We start from the raw sequence: 27,690 nt of genomic DNA, 5'->3' as shown, positions 1-27,690 counted from the left end.
CTGTAAGGATTTTTATCCACATTATTAAATGTGTAAGTGTTCTTAGCAGGGTAGTCTCCAAGGTTTTTCATGCCTTCATCTAATTGTCTTATTTACATTTATTTAAAATATTTGCTATTTAATTTTCTGTTCACTAAATATAACTTATGTTATCATTAAGAACTTCAATGTAGTAGATTGATTTTCGGCATTTCCTCCTACATTGATTCAATATCAGAATCATTAAGTTAATGGTTAGATTAAATACATAATTAGGTGACAACCAATTTTTCATGTTAAAACAAGAGTGATTTCCCTATGCTGATTGGCTTTTCCGTATTTATTTTTATGAAACCTATGTTGGCTGTTTCCAGTGAAATCTCCCTGTATATATCTTAAGTTATGTAGTATTGACTTGATCTATCAATGAATTTCTATTCTGTTTATGCCTGTTACCTATGTCTAACTTTTTCATTTTTTCCTAAAATATTGTCTTAGAGTAATTTCTATTGAAATAAAATGTCATGACTAGGGCAACTTATAATTGATTTTGTTTAATTTGAAACTTATGAAGTCAAATAGTTGGATGTATGACTATCATGTTTTGGGGCATGGCAGCAGGCAGGCAGGCATGGTACTGGATCTCACGTTTTGAAACATAAGAACAATACAGAGAGAAATTGAAAAAATTTGAGAGTGAGAAAGCAGAAGACAGAGACAGAGAGACACAGAAAAGGACAGAGAGATAGGGAGACAGATGAGGGAGGGAAATGGAGGGAGAGATTGGAAAGAGATAGAAGAAGAGAGAGAGAGAAAAAGAGAGAGAGAGGGAGGGAGAGAGAGAGAGAGAGAGAGAGAGAGAGAGAGAGAAAGAGAGAGAGATTAGAAATGTCTTGAATCTTTTGAAACCTCAAAGACTACCTCTAGTGGACTCCAACATAGCCAATACCTCCTAACCCTTCACAAGGTGTTCCACCAACTGGGGACTAAGCATTCAAATATATGAGCCTAATGGGCATTCTCCTTTAAACCACCACCAACTACTTCCAGGCTATCTAAAAACCCATGTCTGTAATATAATGCAAAAGTCATTCATTTCAATTTCAAAAGGCCTCATATTCTTTCAATCTCAACACTGTTTAAAATTCAAAGTCTTTTTTGAGATCAAAGACAATTTCTGAATTTTATTTTCCCATAAAATCAGAAATCAAATTACATATTTCCAACATAAAATGACAAAAGCTTACAAATTATTATTCCAGAGGGCATAAGCAAGGTCAAGGGCAGCAACCAGCAGCACAAATTCTGAATTCCATAGTGGTTCTCTGTCTTTTGTGAAAGGCTTTAGATGACTATAACTTTCTAGTTTTTCTAACTATAACACACTTCTCTCCCTTTGGCTGGTTACTCCCTGTATGCCAGTTTTTGACAGCTGTCTTATAGATCTTGCATTTCTAGTATTCAAGGTCTTCTTCAGAGTCTAGGATTCTATTTCTCAAAGTGGAAAAATGGCATTTCAGGGCTCTAGTCAGGGACACCCTTGCTTCAATCCTTGGCTTCAGTGGTTCTCCCAAATCATGGAGCATTATTCTCCAATCTTTTTACTCTTATATTCTCATAACTATAAAACCCCAACTATGCGGACCATATTGCCAAGTCTGACTCCCAGTTTGGAATGAAACTTGGCACCCTTGAATCACATTTGTAGAAGCTTTGAATTGTTGCTGCTTTATTCTATATAATTTCTTTTTAAAAAGGAAACAAAATATCTCTTCTAATTTTACACACAAATCCTAGTTCCCACTCCCTGCCCTCTTTCCATTCCCTCTACTTTTCGCCCCCTCCAACCCCCACATCCACTCCCCAGAGAGGGTAAGGGATATTGCTCCAATGAATGACAAAGGCCCTCCCTAATATATCCAGGCTAAGTAAGGTATCCATCCAAAGAGAATAGGTTCTTGTGGGCCCATATTTCGATATGGCACAAAAGCCATTAGCCCGGTCTGAGCTGACCATGTAGCTCTGCACACAAGCTGTCTCTGCCCTTAACAAAGGCCAGGATGCCTGCTCCTAGCTTCTTTTGTTAAGATGTGGATTACCTGAGAAGAGATGTTTGACTGAAGCTGATGACTTAAGGGTTCAGATATTTGGTGCTTCCTTTCTTTTGTAATTTGGAAGGATGTCTTATAGAGATGCTAATTCAGGGCCTACCTGACTGCTAGATGTGGATGTGACTTGAGCCCAGGCACTTGGTTGCCTAGGTGATGGCGTAATGTGTTTTCTCCCTTCCCCGCTCAATTTGGTGTGGGTATATAAAATGTTTGGAGAATAAACTGCGAGCTGGCCTTTTCCATGATGATGGTGTAAGCTGTGTCAGTTCTTTTCCTCGTGACTCCGTTCCAGCTGGTTTGAGGAATTAGGGAATTTATGTTGGACCCTCACAGGCCACGACAGGTTCTAAGCATCAGGAACAAATCCTGGTGACATTTCCAGTGGCCCTGCAGTCTTCCCAGTCATACAATTGTCACCGACATTCAGTGGGTCTAGCTTGGCCCTATGCTTGTTCATTCCCTGTCCAGCTGGAGTTGGTGAACTCCCATTAGCTCAGGTAAGCTGTTTCAGTGGGTGTCCCTCATCATTGTCTTGATCTCTTTGTTCATATTCTCACTCCTCCCACTCTTCAACTGGACATTGGAAGCTTAGTCTAGTGCTCCGCTACAGGTCTCTGTCTCTGTTTCCACAGTTGCTGGATAAAGGTTCTATGGAGTCATTTAAGATAGTCATCAATCTGACTACAAGGCACAGGCCAATTCAGGCACCTTCTCCACTATTGCTCAGGATCGTAGCTGGGGTCATCCTTGTGGATTCCTGTTGTGGGAGGTCCTTCCTCTCCTCCAGCCTATAGCCGCAGAGATACCAGCCCACTGGGGCGTGGTCTCTCTCCCTTTAAAAAAGTGGCCACTTCATTGGGACTTTGGGAGCTCAGTCCAGTGCTCCAGTGTGGGTCTCTGTCTCTGTCTCCATTCATCACCAGATGAAGGTTCTATGATGATATGCAAGATATTCGTCAGTATTGCTATAGGATAGGGTCATTTCAGGTTCCCTATCCTGGGAGGAAGAGGAGAAGGGTAGAAGGAGGTGGAGGAAAATGGGAGGCTGGGACGAGGAGGAAATTTGTTTTTTTTATCTCCTTTTCTCAATTAAAAAAAAATAAATAAAAAAAAGTGGCCACTTCCCTCTCCTCTCTCTCTTCACTTCCTGCTCTGCCTGCGACTAGACTCCCTTCCTGGTTGCACAGAGGGCTATTGTCTGGGCCAGTGATCTGTAAGTTTTTTCCCCTTTAAATAAATACCACGCTATTAATCATAATTCCAAACTGGTGTGGCATTGTTTGTGACTTACTCCTTCACCTGGCGCCCAACGTTAGGACCTCTCCTTTCCCCGCTCAGCTGCCGGCCACAAGTTCGGCTTGGCATGAGCCCTCCCTTCCTCAGCCGCGGCCTGTGCCTTGCAGCGGCCTTGTGGCCTGTGTCTTGTGCGTGGAGCAAGCAGTTTAATATAAATTATCACGCGCTGGCTTTTCTTGCTGCAGTTCTTTATACTTTTCTTTTAGACCCCTCAGATTGACTTCAAGTCCCCATGTACCGTATCGTCTGCCTCCCCACGTGGATTTAAACTCCACAGGCCCGCATAGTCTCTGCCCGCGTGGTTCACTCTTTTCTGAGTCATTTTTAAATCTCCCTTGCAAGCATAGCTGTTAAGTGGCGTGAAACAGAGCACGTGGTTGCCGATTGCTGAAAGCTACAACCCCTAGGGGTGACTCTGTCACGTGGAGGCATACACGGCTTCCAGGTTACTCTTCTCTACCCCTGGATTCTGGGTTTATGGTTCTGTGTACGGAATTGATTTAATTACATTTACTTTGTTGAGCAACTTGCATTTCCCAGTTTTTAATAAATACTAGGTGGACTCTGAAACGGGACCCTGTTTTTGTCACGACTTGGCAACAGCACCACCTGCTGGATAATAGGTAATATGGCAGTTTTCGTTTCCAACACGAATTTTACTGTTCTGGTTACGAATACAATGGGTTATATCATGCAAGGTTTATATGACTATGGGCATAACTTAATTTACTGGTTACTAGGTTTCAGTATTCTTTTGCATATTCTATCATTTAGGAAGACTATGGCACTCCTAAGAACCATACAATCGATACTAGAAACTCATGCAGGTCAGGAGATTCAGGATTCAAAAGAGACAATAATAAAGACAATAATAAAAAGACTTGAAATGATTGAAGAAATGATTGGAGCTGGTGAACAGAGTAATAAGGACAGGATACAATGCCAACACCAGCTATTAGAACTGGCTTACCCAAGGTTTTAGCGGCATACCCTATACTTAATTCTGACAAAATGTCAACTTCTAAAGGCTTAAAGGGAGTCAGAGAAGCTAGATGGACACTAATAGCAATGAAAGATCTAAAAGAAATTAAGCAAGCTATTGTTAATTTTGGCTTGCACTCTGCATATGTAAAGGAAATGATAAGGACTTGGGCTTCTAATGTTAGAGCTACCCCCCATGATTTCCATCAGTTAGTGTCTGCAGTTTTAGATCATGGACCTTCCTTGATGTTTGGAATTTATTTCAGAGAAGAATCCAAACATATGGAACAGCAAGGAAGAGCAAAAGGTGTTGAGGTTTCCCAAGATCAAATTCTTGGTGCTGGAAATATGCTGATCCACAGGTCCAAGCTCTTTATGATGATGAAGTACTGTGTCTATGTCACCAAGCAGCTTTAAATGCTTGGAATAGGATACAAGATCCAGCAAAAAGGGTTGAATCATATACTAGAATTAGGCAGGGACCGAGAGAACCCTTTATTGACTTTTTGCAAAGATTAATTAAGGCTCTGGACATAGGGGTAACAGACCCAGAAGCTAGACGAATACTTCTTGAATCTCTAGCTTTTGAGAATGCAAACATAGAATGCAAAAAGATAATTGGGCCTTTAAAGTCTAGATCAGCACCTATGGATAAATGGATTCAGCATACGATGAATGTTGAGACGTTTAGTTATAACGATGAACCTTGGGTAGGAGAAGCGATTTCCACAGCAATGAGGAGACATCAAACTGCCAGGTGTTTTAATTGTGGTAAATTAGGACATCTGAAAAGGGATTGCAGGCACAGAATTTCTAGGAATATTATCTCCTCTGGGAATGACAAAAATAGGAGACCTAGGCCTTCAGGTATATGTAGGAGATGCGGTAAAGGCCGACATTGGTCCAATGAATGCAGGTAAACAACAGACAAACAAGGCAACCCGTTACCATCGGGAAACTCCTTGAGGGGCCTCTCGCAGGCCCCCAAGCCAACAGTGGCCCAGTCATTCCCAGTCACAGTGGAGAACGTGCCTCAACAAGAAAATTAAAAGCTCCAATTTCTGCTGTAAAAAGTAATACTGGTCTAAATGATGAAATACGTGTGGAGAATGAGTAAAAAAACCCAGTAGGACAGAGTAAACGTATATTTTGGCAGACTTCTATTAATGATCAAAGACCAAAGCTAAGAGTCTGTATAAATGGCACTTTTATTGAAGGCTTGTTAGACACAGGTGCGGATGTAAGTATCATTACCCCAGAATCTTGGCATCCAAATTGGCCTCTTCAAGAGGTAGATGTTCAGTTCCTGGGAATTGGAACCCTATTTCTTGTAAAACAAAGCACAAGATGGGTTGAATGCATAGGGCCCGAAGGGCAAATAGGAAGACTAAGGCCATATATAGCCAATATTGCCATAAATTTATGGGGCCGTGTCCTGCTACAGCAATGGAATACCCAGATTAACATTCCTGTATTTCCAGGAACTCATAATTCTGGGAAGGATATGATGAGGTATTATGGAAAAAGGTCACCAGCCATTCAGGCTGTACAAGAACATACAGCAAATAACAAACCTTTAGAGGTACCAACAGCCCTACCTTTAAAATGGCTAACTGAGAAGCCAATATGGATCAAACAGTGGCCTCTAGCTGAAGATAAACTACAGGCATTGGAACAGTTGGTGCAAGAGCAACTAAATGCTCACCATATTGAAGAATCAACCAGCCCTTGGAATTCTCCTGTGTTTGTTGTAAAAAAGAAATCTGGTAAATGGAGAATGGTGACAGATCTAAGAGCTGTCAACAAAGTAATTCAACCTATGGGCCCACTACAATCTGGAATTCCTTTGCCTTCTCTGTTATCAAAAGGATAGCCTCTTATAGTTATTGATTTGAAAGATTGTTTTTTCACTATACCGTTACAAGAAAAGGATAGAGAAAAATTTGCCTTCACAGTGCCTACTTATAATAATTCTCAGCCTAATAGGAGATATCAATGGACTGTCCTCCCACAGGGTATGCTCAATAGTCCTACACTGTGCCAATATTTTGTAAGTAAGCCATTGGAAATAATTCGTAAACAATTCCCCAAGTCCATCATTTATCATTACATGGATGACATCTTGTAATCTGATTCAAATAAAGATACTTTAGAAAGGATGTTTGAAGAAGTAAAGAAAGTCTTGCCTAGGTGGGGATTACAAATTGCCCCTGAAAAGATTCAAAGAGGAAATTCTATTAATTACCTAGGTTACAGAATAGGGTTAGAGAAAATTAAAACGCAAAAGGCACAAATTAGGAGAGACCGCTTAAAGACTCTTAATGACTTCCAAAGATTGTTAGGAGACATTTCCAGTCTACGACCAGCTGTTGGGATAACACCTGATCTAAAAGTTCATTTAAACAAAACCTTAGATGGTGATAAAGATTTGAATAGTCCAAGACAACTGACAGCTGAAGCAGAAAAGGAACTGACAATGATTGAGGAAAAATTACAGGAGGCACATGTGGATAGGGTGAACCCAAATCTCAGCTGCATCCTAGTCATATTGCCTTCCAGAATTTCTCCCACAGGATTCTAATGCAGAGGGAAGATATTATTTTAGAGTGGATATTTATACCTTATAAACCAAGTAAAAAAGTAAAAACTTACGAATTAATTATAAAAGGTAAGCTGAGACTTCGTCAACTAGCAGGTATAGACCCAGCAGAAATTATAGTGCCTTTTACTACTGAAGAAATAAAAAAGTCATGGGAAGACAATGAACCGTGGCAAAGAGCTTGTGCTAATTTTTTGGGAGAAATTAATAGCAACTATCCCAAAAGTGGTAGACTTAACCTCATAAAAAGAACTCCTTGGATTCTTCCTAGAATTGTACGTGATGCTCCAATAACTGGAGCCCGTACGTTCTATACTGGTGCAAATAAATCAGGGAAAGCAGGTTACAAGTCAGATGAGTTGAGTAAGGTGGAACAAAGCCCTTATAATTCTGTCCAGAAGGCAGAATTATATGCCATTCTTATGGTGCTAAGGGATTTTAAAGAACCTCTTAATATAGTTACAGATTCACAATATGCAGAAAGAGTTATCTTGCATATTGAAACTGCTGAATTTATACCAGATGACACAGAGTTGACTTCATTGTTTATCCAGGTACAAGACATAATCAGGAACAGGCTTTGTCCGATGTACATAACACACATCCATTCCCATACAGGTCTGCCTGGTCCTCGAGCCCAAGGCAATGCTGAGATTGATCAATTATTGATTGGAAGTGTGTTGCAGGCCTCAGAATTTCATAAGAAGCATCATTTCAATAGTAAAGGGCTAAAGAAAGAATTTTCCATTACTTGGCAACAAGCTAAGGAGATTGTGAAGAAATGTCCTACTTGTTCTTTCTATTATCAAACACCGTTGCCTGCAGGGAGTAACCCAAAGGGTACTAAGAGAAATGAAATCTGGCAGATGGATGTGTTCCACTTTATGGAATTTGGTAAATTAAAATTTGTACACCACACCATAGACACGTATTCAGGTTTTCAATGGGCTACTGCCCTGAGCTCCGAAAAGGCTGATTCAGTAATCACACATTTATTGGAAGTTATGGCCATCATGGGTATACCTGCGCAAATAAAGACAGATAATGGTCCAGCATATGTATCTAAGAAAATGAAACGCTTTTTTGATTATTATAATATAAAACACATTACAGGTATACCAAATAATCCTACAGGTCAGGCAGTTATAGAAAGATCAAATCGTACTATAAAGGATATGCTGAACAAACAGAAAGGGACTGAAAATACCCCCAGAAATAGATTACATAATGCTTTATTAACTTTGAATTTTCTTAACGCTAATGAGAAAGGAACGACAGCAGCAGAGAGACATTGGATAATGGAAAAGTATGCTGAACTAAATCAAATGATGTATTTCATAGATGTGCTGACCTCTCAATGGAAGCCAGGAGATGTGCTACGTTGGGGAAGGGGTTTTGCTCTTGTTTCCACAGGAGAAGAAAAATTGTGGATACCATCAAAATTAATAAAGTTTCGATTTGAAGAGGAGAAACCTCTTGGAAAGATGAAATGACACCTTATCCACAATGATGATATTCATACAGGTGGTAAGAAAAACATATAGAATGGGGGCAGGGTTCTGTTCTTATCTCCACAGGAAAACACTCATCTTTGAAAAATTCAAGGGACCCTGGATATTTGGATACTGACAGATTGAAAAATACCTGCCCAATAGGAAATATCAAGAAAACTGAATGGGTTGTGTAAGTAAAATTAAACCATCTTTCTAAATTTATAAAGCTGGTTTTGAAGTTGGACTCTGGCTCAGTCCCTCTCCAATTCCAAGCCTTTTAGTAAGAGAAAAACCCAGAGTCTCTGGAGTTCCTGTCTCATGTCAAGAGCCATGATGTGGGACAGAAAGAAATATGAGTTTAGAAAACATCTTTGCTTTTCTTCATATCTATCATACTTTTCATTGAATATATCTATCATGTCTTTCATTGAATATATATATGTCTATATGATTAATGTTTAAGTTTTTCATAATGAACAATGAGTTTTTCCTGAAGTGACATTTGAAGTTTCAGGAAGAAGCTGGGGCCCCACAACCACAACTCTACCTGGTTGATATGACGTCATGATACTGATAGTGCTACTACAAGACCTGTACCAGCTGCACAAGACGATCCCAACTTGGTTAGCTGAAATGGTGCACATCTTGTACAACACTCTGGCCAGACCTGCACAAAATACTCAGAGACTATTGGCAATTTTAAAAGACATTGATCCTGAAATTTAACCATCATTTTACTTTCACAGGATCCCCCAGAAAGAACGTCGCCCCCATGACAGCTGGAAGTAATTCTAGAGGACGACGTCCCCTCTCCCAGTAAAGTTTGCCCTTGGGTTTAGGGACATCATTTAGGGGTTGATTATAATTAGTATACGATTGAGGGTTGGGGGAGGAATTTTATAAGCTCAGGGATTATTTTGGAAAAAAAAAGAGGGATGATGGGATAATAGATTTGTAATTGTGAGTTACTCTTTTAAGACAAATATATTGGTATAGATTCTTGTATATCGACACAAAGTTAAATTATATTGACTATTGTATGCATGCATGTTTCTACCTCTGTTTAAAACATTTTTATGTATTGACATATATTGTATTGATATATATATATATAGTATATATTTACCATATTGCAGTGTACATTTCTACCTCTGATTAAGATACTTATATAATGTTTGTGTATTGACATATATTTACCTACTGCAATGTATATTTGTACATTGTTTATATTTGGAGGCCATTGTCCTCATTTGTTTCACAGTCGTTTATTGTCTTAGTCTTTAAGTTAGATAGATATTGAGAATTATATAGACTAATAGTCATCTAATTTTGTCATTTATAATTAGACTAATCAGGTTCTTTAGGTATATAGAGATTATACTCAGTATAGATAGATAATCTTCAAGTTCTTCAAAGAGCTGTAGAAAGTGGCCTTTAATCTAACTCAGAGTTTTGTGGTAGTGAGACACAATTGCTCCTGGCAACACTGCTCTATTCCCGAGAGAATGTTGAGCACCAAAGACACTCCACCTGGAGCCTTCTTTTTGGCAGAACTGGCCTTGGGGCAAAGAAATGCCATTTAAAGTAAATGAACGATCACTTGCTACAGAAGTAGTACAGCAGTTAATGTCAAAGTAATCTGTTTTATGATAATGCCATCCAATGACAGCCTGAGGACGGTGGAATGGCACACTGTGGTCTCCAGCATGCTCGGGAATGGTGTTGGTACAAATTGCTTTACAAAAAGGACACTGCTTCCAGCAGCCACAGAGATGCTCAGAGAGAATTTTCTCAATGTCAGGAACCATTTCATCTATGGGCTTACTTGAGCAGTCCCCTTTGACTTTCCTCATTTCAGAATCCAAAGCTACACTCATGGCTTCTTTGAGAAACTCAGTGTCCTTTATCTCCTGGTGCTCGATGCTTATGAGGTCTCTTCTTGGAAAGATCAGGTGGCTCCCTAGGTGATCACAGAACAAATCCAACCAGTGAGAAGCAGTGCTGCTTTCATTTGCTACTTCTGTGGTCTTATGAATGGCAGAGAGGTTGGCATTCTTTATATCTCCTAAAATTATTCCTAAAAATGTCTTTATTTTTTCACCTTCTTTTTCTGAACAATGTCTTCTAATGTGGTCTCTAATGTAATCCCTGAAAAAGGATTCTGGATGATGAATGTACTGCCAATACTTATCAAAGTTTTCTTTTTCTGCCAGAGAAATGAGAACACGTTTCTCCAGGTTAGCCCTGTTTCCATTGAATGCAGGGCAGGTGGCTCTCATGTCGCCAGCTACTTTAAGGCCCATTTTTTCCCATATAGTGGCAGAGACAGCAGGAGTGAGCTTGAGCCACAGGAAGTTCACAAAAGATGTGATGGATGTTGGCCTTGGCAGGAGATCTTAAAACTCATGAAGAAATCGTCTTTCTTGCTCTCTAGATAGTTCATAGGATCAGTTGCTCTTTTAAATGCCTCATGCATTTCTTTGAAACTCTTAGATGCTCTTTGGAATAAGCACAAGGATAAATCAATGGTGTAGTCTCTGGTAAATGTGTATTCTTCCTCAGGGGAAACAGATTTCAGTTAATTTTCTATTATCATCAAAATTTCATGAAAATCATGTTGACTGTAATCATACTTTTGCTTCCAAATGTTTTTAATTATTTCATCAAATCTTAAATAAATGTTGTTGGTAGTTTTATTAATTGACTCTTTATGGCTAGTTTCTAATTTTTTTGAAATTATATAATATCTTTTTTTCATTTGGACATGCATGTCATAATTGATGTCAAACATTTCTCCATTCTTTTTCTTTAGTCTTTCTGTGATATTTTTGTCCTTTCTGAAACACAGTAGGAAAATATTTTCAGCATCTGAATCAATGTCAGGTTCTGTGACAAGGGGTACAGTAGAAGACACTTTGTAGATCCAATTTGTCCAAACTTGATTGATTTTCTCACTCAACTCTTCATCACTTAATTCTTTATCCTTCACATCTAAAGCCAACTTTTGGCTCATCTCTAACAGTTCATTTTCATATTATGACTTTTGGTTATCTAGTCTTTCTTGGCTTTGTTTAAGTCTGATGAGTTCATTGCATTTCTTTCTGGTGTCTGAAATAAGTGCATCTTTAAGCATTAGTAGCTTATTTTCAAAATTTGCTTTCCATTGAACCAATGTTTCACTATCTGGGTCTTCTTGAAAATACTTGTCAAATTCTTGCTTGATGATTTCATATTTTGTACTGACTGGACCCTCCAGTGCATTAGTTGTAAGAGTCAGGATTTTCCCATTCTGAATCTGATTGTTCAACTGATTCTGTAAGTCTAGAACATGGCTCCTCAGTTCCCAGGTCCAGTGGTTATACATGGTTTCCAGTTTACTCATGGCTATGACCTCTTGGGTGTTCCTGAAACTGAAAATGAAATTCTCACTGACCAGGGCTTTCCACAAATCCTGAACTCGGAATTTTACATCTGAGATCTTCATGATCTTTCCCTTGGATTCCTGTTGGGCAGTTCTAAGAATCCCAGTTTTCAACTCCTGGACATTGTAGCTATAGCGAGGATTGGGAGGGGCCATTGGTGGATTGCCATCCCAGAGGTGAGCAAAGTAGTAGACATGACTATTGACATCAAATCTAATTACATCGCTAAAACGGGTTATGTCTGAACACTCTTCCTGTTCAGCAGCTAATGCTGTCATCTCATCCAGTCTTTGCTCCAGTCTCCTTCGTCCTTCCATAGTTTGGTCTTTAGCTGTAACTTCTCCCACATTCTGATGGACAAAGAAGCAACTGGGGGAGATTTTTACTTGTTTCATTCTCAGAAAGGCCTGGACAACAATTTGTAGGATATCCTGCATCTCCGATGGATTCTCTCCAAAAATATTGATCAGAGTCAAGTTTGCAAGTCCAATGACAAATGTTGCCAACTCATTGTCCCAATTCTGGGATTTGTTGTTGAGTTCTGGAGCCCGAAGTCCTTCTGTGTCTACAACAAGCACAAAATCAAAGCCAAGTTCCTCTGTGAATTTCTCTTCCACCTTCAGGAGCTGCATGTAGGCTCCCTTGGTGCACCTGCCTGCACTGGCTGTGAACTGCAGCCCAAACAGTGCATTCAGTAGGGTGGATTTCCCTGAGCTCTGTAGGCCAAGGACAGAAAGAACAAACAACCTTTTGTCTCCAACTTTCTCTGAGATCTTGTCAAAAACAGCCATCACCCACTTTAGAGGCACATATGAAGCATCCCCATCCATCAGCTCAATAGTAACACCAGCTACCATCAAGTCTGCAGCAATCCGGGGGAGGCAGAGAAAAAGGCTGCCTTTAGAGGAGGAAATTTCTTCCAGAGCTTCATATATCTGGCCAACTTCTCGGAGAAGGTGCTCAATTCCTAAAGTGCAGTTAAGAATCTTGGTAGAAATGGCTTCTATCTGCTCCTGCCAGAGTGTCAGGGAGCTGCTCTTCTGTGCTTTCTGCTTTGCTACCTGTACCTGTGACCACAAATATTTTTGTTTTTCATGTAAAATCTCTAAGTGTTCCATAGTTAGATTTTCCAAAACCACACTTAACCAGTATAAAAAGTAGAATTTTAAATCATTTTTTGAGTCTTCTTTGAGAATGTGTAAGACAGATTGCATAAAACCATTGAGAGGGAAGGCCTTTTCAAACTGCTGCCACCGTATTTTTTGTTTTTCTTTCTGAATGTCACTCTTGTGTTGTTCAATGCGCCGATGCCCTTTTTCTTGCAGATGATAGAGTTCTTTGTCTTTCATACACCAATGGTGCCACAGTTGTCCCTGAAGGGGCAGCAAGTTTGCTTTTATCTGAGGTACCTTGGATTGCTCCAGGAGTTTCTTATTTTTCAGTGCTTTTTCTTTGGCCTCCTTCAATGCACCTTGGTATTCATCAATCATGAATCCTTGTTTTTGAGCTATGTGTGAACAGTCTTCTATACTGAGAGCAGTGCCAGAGACTTCTAGTAAACGTTTAATGGCATTTGTGAGTTCTTCTGTTAATTCTGCTTTATTTCTATTCCTAATGCCAATCCTCACCCTTCTGCCTGAATTATTAGTCATGAATTTTTCCTTGTCATCAATCAGACATATCACAGGTTTTGATGATTGTCACAGATCTCTGACAAGTTTTTTGTTTTCTTTATTGTCATCAGAACCTGACATGAGGATCACAATGAGAGAAGAGACATCCTGCAGGAAGCTGAGTTGTTGTCTATGTTCTTTGGAAGCTCCATGAAGATTGGTGAAGGCCACACACTTATCAAATGTGTCCTCACCTTGACCCCCAGAACAGAACCAGGAGATTTCCACCACTCCCTCCATCAGGAGACAGTCTTTGCAGCTTCCTCTGCAGTGTCTGTGAAAAAACACATTGTGTTTACGTTTATTGAGGAGAGAGTTCATGATCTGAGATTTGGAAGCAGAGAGGCTATTTCCAACTCTAATGAAGGACACAGTGAGGGTAGAGACACAGCACATCTGTTGATTCCTGTGATTGTAACTCTTGTCCTGTGGTAATTTACTTGACTCTTGCCAGCTTCTCCTGATTTGTCTGAGAGACCAGAGAGAAAATTCCATCTCAAAAGTGGTGGGATTTGGCACCACAAGGGGAATTACAAATTGACAAATGTAAAGTTTGGACAAAATGTATTGTCTGGCAAGATCATCTGCACAGTGGAAAATGGCCATCTGGATGTCCATTGGGTGAATGTGGGGCTGGGACTGTGTGGGTGAAGAATTAGTGACTTCATCACTGTCATCAAACAGCTCTTCGTATGGATCAACAACATCATTTTCCTTGTTGGAGGGAACTACAGAGTCTTGGGTGTCTGCATTTCCATCATTTTTGAAGACCAGATGTCTGAACCCACAATCTAGCATCAGTAGCTTTTGTAGGAAATAGAAGGGAAGTTCCTGTTCAGATCTTGGGTGTGTATTGTACACAGAAGTCTTATAGATCAGATGGAAGTCAGCTCTGCTCATCCTTTTTGGGTAGTAATGTTCTAGACCCAGTCATTGGAGTAAGTCTAGGAAGGGTCCTTTTTCTATCACCTCTTTTTCATTGTTGTCATCATTTTGCTGTTAATAAGTTTCTTCCTGTTTATTCAGGAGACTTTGCAATTGCTTTTTTACCTCATCCTTTTGCAAAGAAGAGATGGTGTCTTCATAGTTCCCATCAATGAGTAATCTCAAATTATTCTCTAGATTCTCCCAATCATGGTCTGTTCCAAACTTTATGATGAGATGTGCAATTCTACTAGAAAGTAAGTGCTCCATATGCTGCCTTGTTAATGTCAAGCGTTGTGCTTTTTCTTGTGGAGAAATGGCTGAGAGTCCAACTGTGGCTGTCAGTGCTTTGAGCACTAGGAATGCCTGTGCCCTGTCAGTGCAGATAGTTTTGAGCCCCTGATATCTGTGTTGGATAGTTTGTGTTTCATCCAGTAGGAAGTTTATCTCAGCGCACCCCAGGAGAGGCTGGAAAATATTGCTTTCCAGCTGATAGCCTGCACCAGCTGCAATGCAGAGTAGTAGCAGCTGCATGTCTGGCTGCTCTGCTTCTCTGAGATAGTTCAAGAAGGAGCTAAGAGCTGTGGTGACATCACAGGTAGCCTTTCTTTGAGCTTCTTCCACTGTTTCTGGGGATTCAGATGTGATGCTTGCTTGTGTGAAAGATTTTTGGATTTCTTTTAAAATCTTTAAAAATTCAGACAGTTCAGTGATTTTAACTTGCTGTTCCTCTGACTCTGTCTGGTATATCCACTGCATGATTGACTTCACCTGAGGAAAGTTTTTCACTTTGTAGACATGAGGTTCTAGAAGGCTGCGAAACTGAGATTTAATAAACTGAGAATTTTTAATGTAAGAACTTTTACAAAAGTTGACAGTGCTTATGAGAAAATTCTGTAGGTAAAAATTTGTGAGGCATGTATTAATCCAAACATCATAACCTTTTGTCTTGTGAGCCAATGCTTGCATAAAATCCATCAGGTAGTTAAGCTGTTGTTCAGGGTCAGAAACCTCCCAGGATTTCACATCATCCAGGAAATGTCCTGCTTCTTCTCTGGAGCTCAGCAACTCCTCTCCATCCTGGATGTGGGCAGTGAGGCCTGTCAGAGCAGAGTAATTTTCTGCCAGGCAGCTAGCCACCAGAAAGTAGTTTTTAAAATCGCTTTTGTGGTTATACAGGATGATATCCCAAATGGGCACCAGCTGAAGTTCTCGGTCAATGACACACCAGGTTTTTCTGCTGGCAAGAAGACCAGTTGTCCACTGAACAATTCCATTTGCTTCTGCTGGTCCACCTATCTGGGCCACAGACAATTGGACTTTGATTTGGTGCTGTCGATCAGTTGAATTTTTGTAGAATCTTACTGAGTGTGAATCTGATGCTGTCATCCCTCCCCCAACTTCAACTCCAAAGCCACTGTAGCTCCCCTTTATGTAACTATCCAAGGCTTCTGCTGTCTGCTGCTTCACAAGGTCCAGCTGGTCTCTTCTGAAACCCTCTGAAATGGCCTTCCAGCAGTAGATTCCCCCAAGGTGCAGAGGGCCTTGATTAGTATGAGAGCCAAATCTGTTAAAGAAATTCTTAGTCCTGTTCCTGACTACAAGGAATCTGTCTGGTCCATCTGTGTGTTCTAATTGTTCTTCAATGATTTTCAGTTCTTTGAGAGCAGCGGTGGAGAGCTGGAGTTGATCTTTGCAAAAGTAGAAGGAAGCTAGTGGGTTGTAGCTGAACATCGATGAGCAGAAATAAGAGTGATTAGAATGTGACTCGTGGACATCTTTGGACTTGGAATGCTTGACTTTATCCATTCCACCTTCAAAATTAAATCCCCAGCCTCCAACTTTGGTTGATAGTGTTAACCTGAAACCAAACTTCTCCACAGTTTCAGTGAACAGGGATTCTTCTTCAGAAGACGTGAATTCTTTTGATTCCATTTGTTTTCTTTGCTCAGACCCATAGAGGAACAATTCCTTGGGGACCCTGAGTAGCACTTCTCTCCTCGTTAACAGGTCCTTTTGATTCCAGGTCTTATAAATTCCCTGCAGGGCCAGACCACTAGATGTGAATCTTAGTAGGTCTCTATCTGAGAAGTTTTGACTATTTGGCTGTGTCTGTTCTATGTGGCTGAGATGTCTCTCCATTGATTCAGTTATGTCTTTTAGGGGCACTTCAGGCCCTGGCCAGCACTCTTCAGGGATCTCCATTGCTTGCCTCAGTTCTGCTTCTTTCCTCTTCACTTGCTCTTCCTGTCTGCTCTTCCCTTTTGAATGCAAGGCCCTCAGTCCCGCAGTGCCTGTTCTGCCTGCCTCTGCCTCTTGTTCATCATCTCCCCTCAAGTCTCCTGGAACTCTGCAACACTGTTTGGCTGTGAGAGGTCAAACAGTTTCTTCAGAGCCTTTTCCTCCCATGTGTGTTGTACCTGGGTCTTCAGTTTCTGGAGGTCTTGTTGTTCTAGGTATTGTAAGGCCTGGGCACAGGTCACACCCAGGCTTTCCTGAAGCTTAGGCAGCCAGTAGTCAACAGACAACCCCACTTCTGTCAGCAGCTCCTGAAGATTTTGCCTTCTTCTAGGCTGAGGCTCAGCAGGCATGCACTTTGTTGTTTCCATGGCTCTGTGAAGAACAGATACTTAATTAGCCTGTGTCTCAACTGTAAGGATTCTTATCGACATTATTCAATGTGTGAGTCTTCTTAGGAGACTTGTCTCCAAGATTTCTCATTCCTTCATCTAATTGTCTTATTTACATTTACTTAAAATCTTTGCTATATTATTTTCTGTTCACTGAATATAAATTATGTGTCTAGCTATTTTAAGAACTTTAATGTAGTAGTCTGACTTTAGGCCTTTTTTCCTACATTGACTCAACATCAGAACCATTATGTTAATGGTTAAATTTCAATACATAATTAGATGACAATCAATTTTTCTATTTTAAAATAAGAATGATTTCCTTAAGCTTATGGACTTTTCTGTATTTGTTTCTATGAAACCTACGTAGGCTGTTTCTAATGAAATCTCCCTGAATACATCTTAAGTTATGTAGTACTGATTTGATCTGCTGTCATAAATAAATTTCTACTCTGTTTATGCCTGTTACTTACTTCTAACTTTTTCATTTTGTCCTCGTATACTGTGTTAGAGTAATTTCAATTGAAATAAAACATTGTGACTAGGGCAACTTATAAATGATTTTGTTTAATTTGGAGCTTATGATGTCAGATGCTTAGATCTATGACCATCATGTCAGGGGGAATGGTAGTAGTAAGGCAGGCATGGTACTTGAGCAGTAACTGAGAAATCACATTTTGAAATATAGGAACAATACAGAGAGAAAGTGAAAGAGTTTGTGTGTGTGTGTGTGTGTGTGAGAGAGAGAGAGAGAGAGAGAGAGAGAGAGAGAGAGAGAAAGACAGAGAGAGAGAAAGAGGACAGATATAGAGAGACACAGAAAAAGACAGAGAGATAGGAAGAAATAGGAGAGAGGGAGATGGAGAGAGAACTTGGAAAGAGAGGAAGAGAGGGAAAAAGAAAAAGAGAGAGAGAGATTGGTAATGTCTTAAATCTTTTGAAGCCCCAAAGTCCACCTCTGGTGGTCTCCAGCATGGCCATACCTCCTAATGCTTCATAAGGTGTTCCACCAACTGGGTACTAAGCATTCATATATATGAGGCTATCGCCATTCTCATTCAAATCACCACGTACTTCTCCCAGGCCACCCAAAAACCCATGGCTGTAATATAATGCAAAATTCCTTTGGTTAACTTTCATTTTATATTCTTTCAGTCTCACACTGTTTAAAATTCAACGTCTCTTCTGAGATCAAAGATAATTTCTGAATTGTAATTCCCTATAAAATCAGAAATTAAATGACATATTTCAACATACAGTGGCAAAGAATATAAATTACTATCCCAGGGAGCATAAGCAAGGGTGAGGTCAACATCCAGCAGCACAAACTCTAAATCCCATAATGGCTCTCTGTCTTATACCAAAGGTTTTAGGTGACTCCAACCTTCTAGTTTTGCTGACTATAACACACCTCTCTCCCTTTGGCTGAATGACAGTTTTTGGCAGCTATCATATAGATCTTGCATTTCTAGTATCTTGTCTTCTTTTGAGTTCAGGATTCTATTTCACAGATTTGAAAAATGACCTTTCAGGGCATCCAGTCAGGGTCTCCCATGCTTCAGTTCTTGGCTTCAGTGGGTCTCCCGAAACATGAAGACTTATTCTCCAATCTTTTTACTCCTGTATCCTCATGATTGTAAAGCCCCAAGTATGTGAACAGTATTGCCAAGTCTGACTTCCAAATTCGAATGAAACTTGGCACCCTTGAATCACATTTTTGAGGCTTTGAATTATTGCTGCTTTATTTTATTTTTTATTTTATTTCTTTAAAATACTATCTTTTTTAGTATACATACCAATCACAGTTCCCACTCCCTGCCCTCCTCCAATTCCCTCCACCTTTCACCTCCCCCCCATCCACTCCCAAGAGAGGACAAGGCACATTGCTTCAAGGAAGGATCAGTGGGGAGGGCTGAGCAAGGTATCCATCCAAAGGGAGTGAATTCCAAGCATCAGTGACAAACTCTGTTGACACTTCTAGTGGTCCTGCAGTCTGCCCAGTCTTACAATTGCTACCCACATTTAAAGGGTCTTACTGGTCCTTTTCTGGTTCCTTACCTGTCTGGCCAAAGTTGGTGAACTCCCATTAGCTCAGATAAACTCTTTCAGAGGGTGTTCCCATTATAGTCCTGACTACTTTGTTCATATTCCCATTCTTCCCACTCTTCAACTGGATTTTGGGAGCACAGATCAGTGCTGTGCTGTGGGTCTCTGCCTCTGTTTCCATCAGTTGCTGGATGAAGTTTCTATGGTGATACTTAAAATAGTCATCAATCTGACTATAGGACAAGGCCAATTCAGGCACCCTCTCCACGATTGCTTAGGGTCTTAGCTAGAGTCATCCTTATAGATTCCTGGGAGTTTCTCTAGTGCCAGGTTTCTTGCTAGCCCCATAATGCCTCCCTCAATCAAAAGAAAATATATTTTTCCTTGCTTTCTGTCTTTGTCCTTCCCCCTTCTCAACTATCTCATTTTCTCAAGTTTTCCTCCCCTCTCCCCTTCTACCCTTCTCTGTCCCTTCTGCCCTCCCTTCTCCCCCTACCTCCATTGTCCCAATTTTGTGAGGATATCTTGTCTATTTCCAAACCAGTCAGAATAGCTAAGATCAAAAACACCAATGATAGCTTATGTTGGAGAGGAAATGGAGTAAGGGGGATACTCCTCCATTGCTGGTAGGAATGCAAACTTATACAACCACTCTGGAAATCAGTATGGTGATTTCTCAGAAAAGTGGAAATCAGCCTACCTCAGGACCCAGCAATACAACTCTTGGGCATATACTCAAAAGATTCTCAATCATACTACAAGGGCATTTATTCAACTGTGATAATAGCAGCATTGTTTGTTATAGTCAATGTTGATGGAGTGGCGGGCTGCTTCCTGACACTCAGGAGGTCTCCCGGCCACCGGGTAGCTTTACCCAAAATAATTACATGGAAACTGTATTCTTTTAAACACTGCTTGGCCCATTAGCTCTAGGCTCTTACTGGCTAATTCTCACATCTTGATTAACCGATTTCTAATAATCTGTGTAGCACCATGAGGTGCTGGCTTACCAGAAAGGATCTTAACCTGCATCCATCTTGGAGAGGAGAGCTATAGCGTCTGCCTGACTGCCTTCTTCCTCCCAGCATTCTGTTCTGTCTACTCTGCTTATCTAAACTGCTGTCCTATCAAAAGGGCCAAAGCAGTTTTTTCATTAACCAATGAAAGTAACACATAAACAAATGACCCTCCTCCATCAAGTCAAACCTTGAAATAACCTAGATGCCTCTCAAGTGAAGATTGGATAAAGAAAATGTAGTACATTTACACAATAGAGTACTATGCTATGTTAAAAAAATGACATCTTGAAATTTGCATGCAAATGGTTGGAATTAGAAAAAAACATCCTGAGAGAGGTAACCAAGACCCAGGAAGATGAACATGGTATGTACTCACTCATAAGTGGATACTAGCTGTAAAACATAGGATACGGAGCCTATAGTCCATGACCATAGAGAAGTTAATTAATAAGGTGAACCCTAAGAGAAACATGTATTGCTGCTTTTTATGAGCAGGGTAATTCCTTAGGCCCTTTCTTTTTACAAGTTGGAAGCTTGGGTGAGTGTTGTCTTGTCCTAAAATCAATAATCTATTTATTCTATTTCAGATCACAGGTTCTTTGAGTTTCTCATCTCTGTCAACATAAGTATAGGCTCCAAAGTTAAATATCTTCATGTTGATTTTTACTTCAAGATTCACATTTTGTATTGATTTTTCACCCCTTCCTCTTTTTTATTGTAGACTTTCACAAAAGTCATTACCAGAAATTATATGACATTAGTCCATCTTGAACTTGCCTTGTCAAGTAAATTACTCCAATACTTTTCAATTTTTTGCTCAGGTAGATTCTTAAAATAAGAGCAGATCAGAGCCACATTTTATTCTAAAATCTCACAAGAATTTTCTAAAGCCAAGTAGCTATATTATTCCCTTCTGAAACTTCTTGAGTTAAGCCATTTTGTCTTATGTGGCATACATCTCAGTGGCCATGTTATATAATTTGTTTCAGCCATTAATGTTGAAATTGATTTTCAATATTTTGTTTCTGAGAGGTGTATATATATTGATAGTGGGAGACATCAATACTTTGCTCTTAGCAATGGACTGATCATCCAGACAAAATAGACAGAGAAACCCTGGTTCTGAAAGAAGGGATGAACAAAATGGGTCTGCCAGATACCTGTAAAATATTTCACCAAAACACAAAATAATATCCCTTCTCTTCAGCACATCATATGACTCCAAAATTGAGTCACACTCAGGCACAAAGCAAGTCTCAACAAATATAAGAAAATTGTAATACCCCCTAGATCATATTAGACAAGCACAGATTAAAGCTGGATGTCAACAACAACAGAAACAACAGAAAGCCTGTAAACTCATGGGAGCCCAACAACTGTCTACTCAATGACTACTAGGTCAAGGTAGAAATAAGGAAAGAAATTAAAGACTTGCTAGAATTTAATGAAAATGAATGCACAATGTACCCACATTCATGGAACACAATGAAAGCAGTTCTAAGCTGGTAACATTAAGTATCTACATAAAGAAATTGGAGCGATCTGATAGTAGCAATATAGCAGCACAACTGAAAATTTAGATAAAAATATAAGCAAGCATACCCAAGTGGAATATATAGAAGGAAGCCATCAAAATGAAGGTTGATGTCAATAAAATAGAAACAAATGAACACCCCCCCCCAGAAAAAAAACCTAAAACAAAGAGTTGATCCCTTGGAAAAATCAGTAAGATGGATAAACCCTACCCAAAGTAAGTAAAAGAAGGAGAGAAAATATCCAAGTTATCAAAATCAGAAATGAAAAAGGGGTATAACAGACACTGAGGAAATCCAGAGAATTAATACATTGTACTTTAAGAACTTCTACTCCAAAAAATCAGGAAACTAAAAGAAACAGATAAATTTCTAGGTTGATACCACTTACCAAAATTAAATTTGTATCAGATTATTAATATAAATAGATCTATAATTTCTAAGACAGTAGAAGCAGTCATTAAAAGTTCTCCAACCAAAGAAGGGGGAAATGGTTTAGTGCAGAATTATACTAGACTTTCAAAGATGGGCTAATACAAATACCCCTCAATTTTTTTTACAAATTAGAAACAAAATGAACTTATCCAAATTCATTTTATGAGGTCACAGACTACAGTCATCCTGCTACCCAAGCCCATGCAAACCATACAAAGATTCAACAGAGAAAGAAAATTTAGACCAATTCAACTTATATGTGTTATGAAAAAATAAGTGGCATATAAAATTAAAAGTACATTAATATCTATATGATTTTATAATGTAAACACAATAAAATATACATAAAATTTTCTTGCATAAAATTACAAATATTTAATGGATCAGATTAAAGGTATGTAAACGATAGATCCATATTTTCTGTTTCTTGTTGTTAAAACTGCATTTGACTTGTCAAGGTTTTATCTCTAGAGAGAAGAAATTCATACAGTGTACGTATAAGCTCATTATAAAATGGAATTGGTTATATTGGCTCATATGACAGTAGCTGTATATTTCAACCATGGTTATCTTCATACTGGAGAGTCATACTGGAGAGTCAGAAATCCTTGTTCCTAATATAGGAAGATGGATTCTTTAGCATCCAAATCCATGCTGAAAGTCTGTAAGTCCCCTGGACTGTTTCTGGCATTGAGTACATTCTGAAAATCTGAATAAAGTAGAATTTGATGTCTTCTGATAGACGTGGGAACAGTTACTCATAAAAGAAATGGACTTGCCAACTTATCTGCTACCTTTATTCCATTTTATCTCTTCATGTGCCATGTTTACAACACCGAGAAGCCCAACCCTACTCAGGGCTGTCTCTTTGCAGTCACCAAGCAGCATGCCAGTCCTGTCTGAAACAGTTTTCACACACTGTATATATGCGTGCTACCAGGCAAGTTAACTTTTGATTCAGTTGAATGGACAGATTAGAATACCTGTCACATCAAGTGTCACCAACTTGATCCATATAGAACCAATGACTTTTAAATGCTACTCAAGTAATTTTTCAATGTCTACAAACTGACTCTGAAGTTCACACTAAAGAAGAAAATACACAGAAGTACCACTAAAACACTGAAGGAAAAACAGCATTAATACTTTAAGACATAATGCAAAGATACATCAATCATTGATATTTAGTATTGATGGAAGAACTTTAAGGGATGAATGACAAATAGCTTCCAGAAAGATAACCACAGAAATAGAATCAGTGAATCATTGCTAAAAAACAAAGGTAATCTCATTGAGAAATGATAGAAAATCTTTTTCAGCATAGCGTACTAGGAAAAAATTAAAATAAAACCCTGTCTTTAAAACTTTAACTTAAAGTGGAACATAATTTTGGTCTCATGGCAAATAGTATCCAGTCATGCTACACTAGAATCTGTAGGAACAACTAGGGATAGTTTGAGAGCAGTTTTCCTGTGATATGAGCGAGGAAAGGAAACACTGATTTCAGTAGCAAAGAAAAATGGAAACAGTTTAGTACTCAGTTTGAAGGAGAGGGCCCAAAGTCCAATTTAGGAGGTTTAGCCTCAAGCAAAGAATTTTTCACTCCAAGTACAGAGTAGTGTGTGTGTACAGGATTAAAAGCAAGAGTGAAAACAGAAATGACAGAGAATCAGAACACAGTACACTGATACTATATGTTAAACATAATGAAGCCACTTACTTTGTATGTTAATTTTTCCATTTATAATTAAACAAGACTGAATCCCTACAAAGTTTTCATTGCACTTTTAGTTTCAGATAAATGAAAGAGGAGGGAAGTTGGGGGGGGGGCGAACCACCTTCAACATAGACCCATTGTGCTTCCTTGGTCATCATGTTTTGTTCCTGCAATACAAATTATCTAAGCCAGAAATCAAGATATGTAGTGAAAGAAAGAAAAGTGAGACAGATTACAGATAGACTCTCTACCTGTGCCCACATGAGTTATGGTAAGGAGACAGATTCTATTCTTCCTGTTTAGGCAAGTGACCTCCTTAAGATACCCTGTGCATTTGTGTCCAGATGAGTGACAGTATGAAGTCTGCAACCTGATTAGTGATTTCAACTTTTATATTTCCCTTAATTCATAGTTAATTTAATATTTTTGAATTAGCTTTATCCTGCCCTTTTCTCTATTCTGCACATCACCCTCCTCCCGTGCTCTTTGGTAATAGGCTCTTCCATAACACAAGTGTTGATCTTTTATTCTGTTATCTAGCATTACTTTGCAATGAAAACTAAAAATTTTATTAATGAAATAGTATGCACACACACACTGAAATAGTCCCATTTTAGTTGCACAAAAATGTTAATTAACATCAAAATATATAATATCTCTGAATTTCAAGCTCCTAGATCCATTTGTTTTGGGGTAACGTCGTATACATGACCATTATTCAACCTATGCCAACAAGTGAAGTCTCAGACTAGGAAATACTTTCATGGTGTTTCTTTGTGTAACTTCTGTGTTGTTCCTTTGGTTTCAAGTCCCACTGTTTAATTTTTCTGAATACTTCCCTTTCTTCATCTTATCAGGTAAAATTTGGTATTTGATAATGCCTGCTTGCTCTCAATCTAATCCATGTATGCAAACTACGTGTATTTCACCTGTGTCTTTGTTTTTATGCTATTTATAGACTAGCCAGTTACCCCAGTAAACAAGCTGTCCAGAGCGCAGACTTCCAAGTTTTGTTTGCTCCAATGTTCTTACAGCTATGGATTTTCTAGCTTCTCTTCTCCCCAGGATCTAAGATTACAGGCAGGCCAGGTAGGCAGGGGGTCAGCAGAAAGAAAGCAACAATCCTGATTTTTCTTCAGGCCTCCACAAGCACTTGGTATGCACACAATGCCCATATACACATGCAGTCTGTGAATGGTGTGTTCTGTTTCTTCTTTTTGTTCTTGTTCTTCTTGTTGTTTTTGTTCTTGCTGTTCTTCTTCTGCTTCTGCTTCTTCTTCTCCTTGCTCTTGTTGCTCCTCCTCCTCCTCCTCCTCCTCCTCCTCCTCCTCCTCCTCCTCCTCCTCTTCCTCTTCCTCTTCTTCTTCTTCTTCTTCTTCTTCTTCTTCTTCTTCTTCTTCTTTTGAGATAGGGTTTCTATGTGTAGCTTCAGTGCCTGTCCTGGAACTAGCTCTTGCAGATCAAGCTGGTCTCGAATTCACAGAGATCTGCCTGCCTCTGTCTCCCGAGTGCTGGGATTAAAGGCATGTGCCACTACTGCCCGGCCTAATAATCAAGTTCTTTTTGTTTATCATATGCCTTCATTATCCTCACATCACTTTTGATTTAATATTAGTGTAATAGTTTTAAGAGTATTCAGAAAATTGGACTTGCATTGTTTCATTAATGTTTACAATCTTTCCAAAAATGGGGAAGTCATCTGGATAGTTGTCCTCTTTCACCCTCCTCCAAATGCCTAGGTTTCACTCATAGGTCTGCTTTATCATGCTGTGACACAAAGAGCAGAAATTACTGTTTTTCCTCAGATCAGAAGTTATTTCCCTCACCTTCTATTGACCAATCTTTTTTTTTTTTTTGCATGAAATACTAAGGTCTAAAGCGGAGCATGTGTGTCATCTCTGTTCACATTGGCTTACGCTTTCTATTGCAAAAATGCAATGTGTTTTTCTGGAAAAAAAATGCAACTTTAAGAGGTAAAGGACTTATGGCTAACTAAACCTTGTAAGAAAACAAGAAATTCTGCTTAAAGAGGAAGACTGTCCCAGTGAGAGGTTTTCTTGTTTAACCTGGGGCTACATAAGAAGTCTTCCATGTCACTAACTCTTGAAGATGGAAGTCACAGACAGTAAAGTCTGTTTCTGTCAAGGTTGGAGTCATTTCATGTTTTCAGTGGAACAGTTGGCAATGTAAACCATAGATTCAATGCCAAATTATATTTATTTATTTTTTTAATTTGTTTTCTTTACTTTTTCTTTTTTTAATTAATTAATTTATTTATTAAAGATTTCTGCCTCCTCCCCGTCACCGCCTCCCATTTCCCTCCCCATCTCCTGATCAAGTCCCCCTCCCGAGGGGTGCACCCACACACTGAGACAATGGGGATGTTGTATCGGGAACCCACTAAGGCCAGCTGGCCTGGGACTGAAAAAGCATGCTTAACATATAGGACAATGAGGACTACTGAGAACTCAAGAACAATGGCAATGGATTTTTTTTTATTTATTTATTAAGGATTTCTGCCTCGTCCCCACAACCGCTTCCCATTTCCCTCCCCCTCCCCCGATCAAGTCCCCCCCCCCTCATCTGCTCGAAGAGCAATCAGGGTTCCCTGACCTGTGGGAAGCCCAAGCACTGCCCACCTCTATCGAGGTCTCGTAAGGTGAGCATTCAAACTGCCTAGGCTCCCACAAAGCCAGTACGTGCAGTAGGATCAAAAACCCACTGCAATTGTTCTTGAATTCTCAGTATTCCTCATTGTCCGCTATGTTCAGCTAGTCCGGATTTATCCCATGCTTTTTCAGACCTAGGCCAGCTGGCCTTGGTGAGATCCCAATAGAACATCCCCATTGTCTTAGTGTGTGGGTGCACCCCTCGTGGTCCTGAGTTCCTTGCTCGTGCTCCGTCTCTTTCTGCTCCTGATTTGGACCTTGAGATTTCTGCCCGGTGCTCCCGTGTGGGTCTCTGTCTCTGTCTCCTTTCATCGCCTGATGAAGGTTAATATTCCTGAGGATGCCTATGTGTTTGTCTTTGGATTCACCTTATTTAGCTTCTCTAGGAACATGAATTATAGGCTCAATGTCCTTTATTTATGGCTAGAAACCAAATATGAGTGAGTACATCCCATGTTCCTCTTTTTGGGTCTGGCTTACCTCACTCAGGATAGTGTTTTCTATTTCCATCCATTTGTATGCAAAATTCAAGAAGTCCTTGTTTTTTACTGCTGAGTAATACTCTAATATGTATATATTCCATACTTTCTTCATCCATTCTTCCGTTGAAGGGCATCTAGGTTGTTTCCAGGTTCTGGCTATTACAAACAATGCTGCCATGAACATAGTTGAGCATATACTTTTGTTGTATGATAGGGCCTCTCTTTGGTATATTCCCAAGAGTGGTATTGCTGGATCCAGGGGTAGGTTGATCCCGAATTTCCTGAGAAACCGAAACACTGCTTTCCAGAGTGGTTGCACAAGTTTGCATTCCCACCAGCAATGGGTGAGTGTACCCCTTTCTCCACAAGCTCTCCTGCAAAGGCTATCATTGGTGTTTTTTATTTTAGCCATTCTGACAGGTGTAAGGTGGTATCTTAAAGTTGTCTTGATTTGCATTTCCCTGATCGCTAAGGAAGTTGAGCATGACCTTAAGTGTCTTTTGGCCATTTGAAGTTCTTCTGTTGAGAATTCTCTGTTCAGATCAGTGCCCCATTTTATAATTGGGTTGATTAGCCTTTTACGGTCTAGTTTCTTGAGTTCTTTATATATTTTGGAGATCAAACCTTTGTCAGTTGCAGGGTTGGTGAAGATCTTCTCCCAGTCAGTGGGTTGTCTTTTTGT

At 39.5% G+C, this 27,690-nt stretch overlaps 1 protein-coding gene across 1 annotated transcript; it reads right to left on the bottom strand.

Annotated features, from left to right (window-relative positions):
* Positions 1-144: 144 nt before the first annotated feature.
* LOC121457379 (interferon-induced very large GTPase 1-like) lies at positions 145-17,087 on the bottom strand. The gene is given in 4 exon segments (XM_041666051.1): positions 145-197; positions 10,018-10,839; positions 10,842-16,763; positions 16,766-17,087. Coding segments are annotated over 4 exon segments (7,119 nt in total).
* Positions 17,088-27,690: the final 10,603 nt, after the last annotated feature.

This window comes from Microtus oregoni, unplaced genomic scaffold, assembly GCF_018167655.1.
Source record: "Microtus oregoni isolate MIOR12 unplaced genomic scaffold, Mior012 000016F_ref0000370, whole genome shotgun sequence".
Taxonomy (NCBI): domain Eukaryota; kingdom Metazoa; phylum Chordata; class Mammalia; order Rodentia; family Cricetidae; genus Microtus; species Microtus oregoni.
Note: the sequence above shows the minus strand (reverse complement) of the source record. Positions and strands in the feature narration are given on the sequence as shown.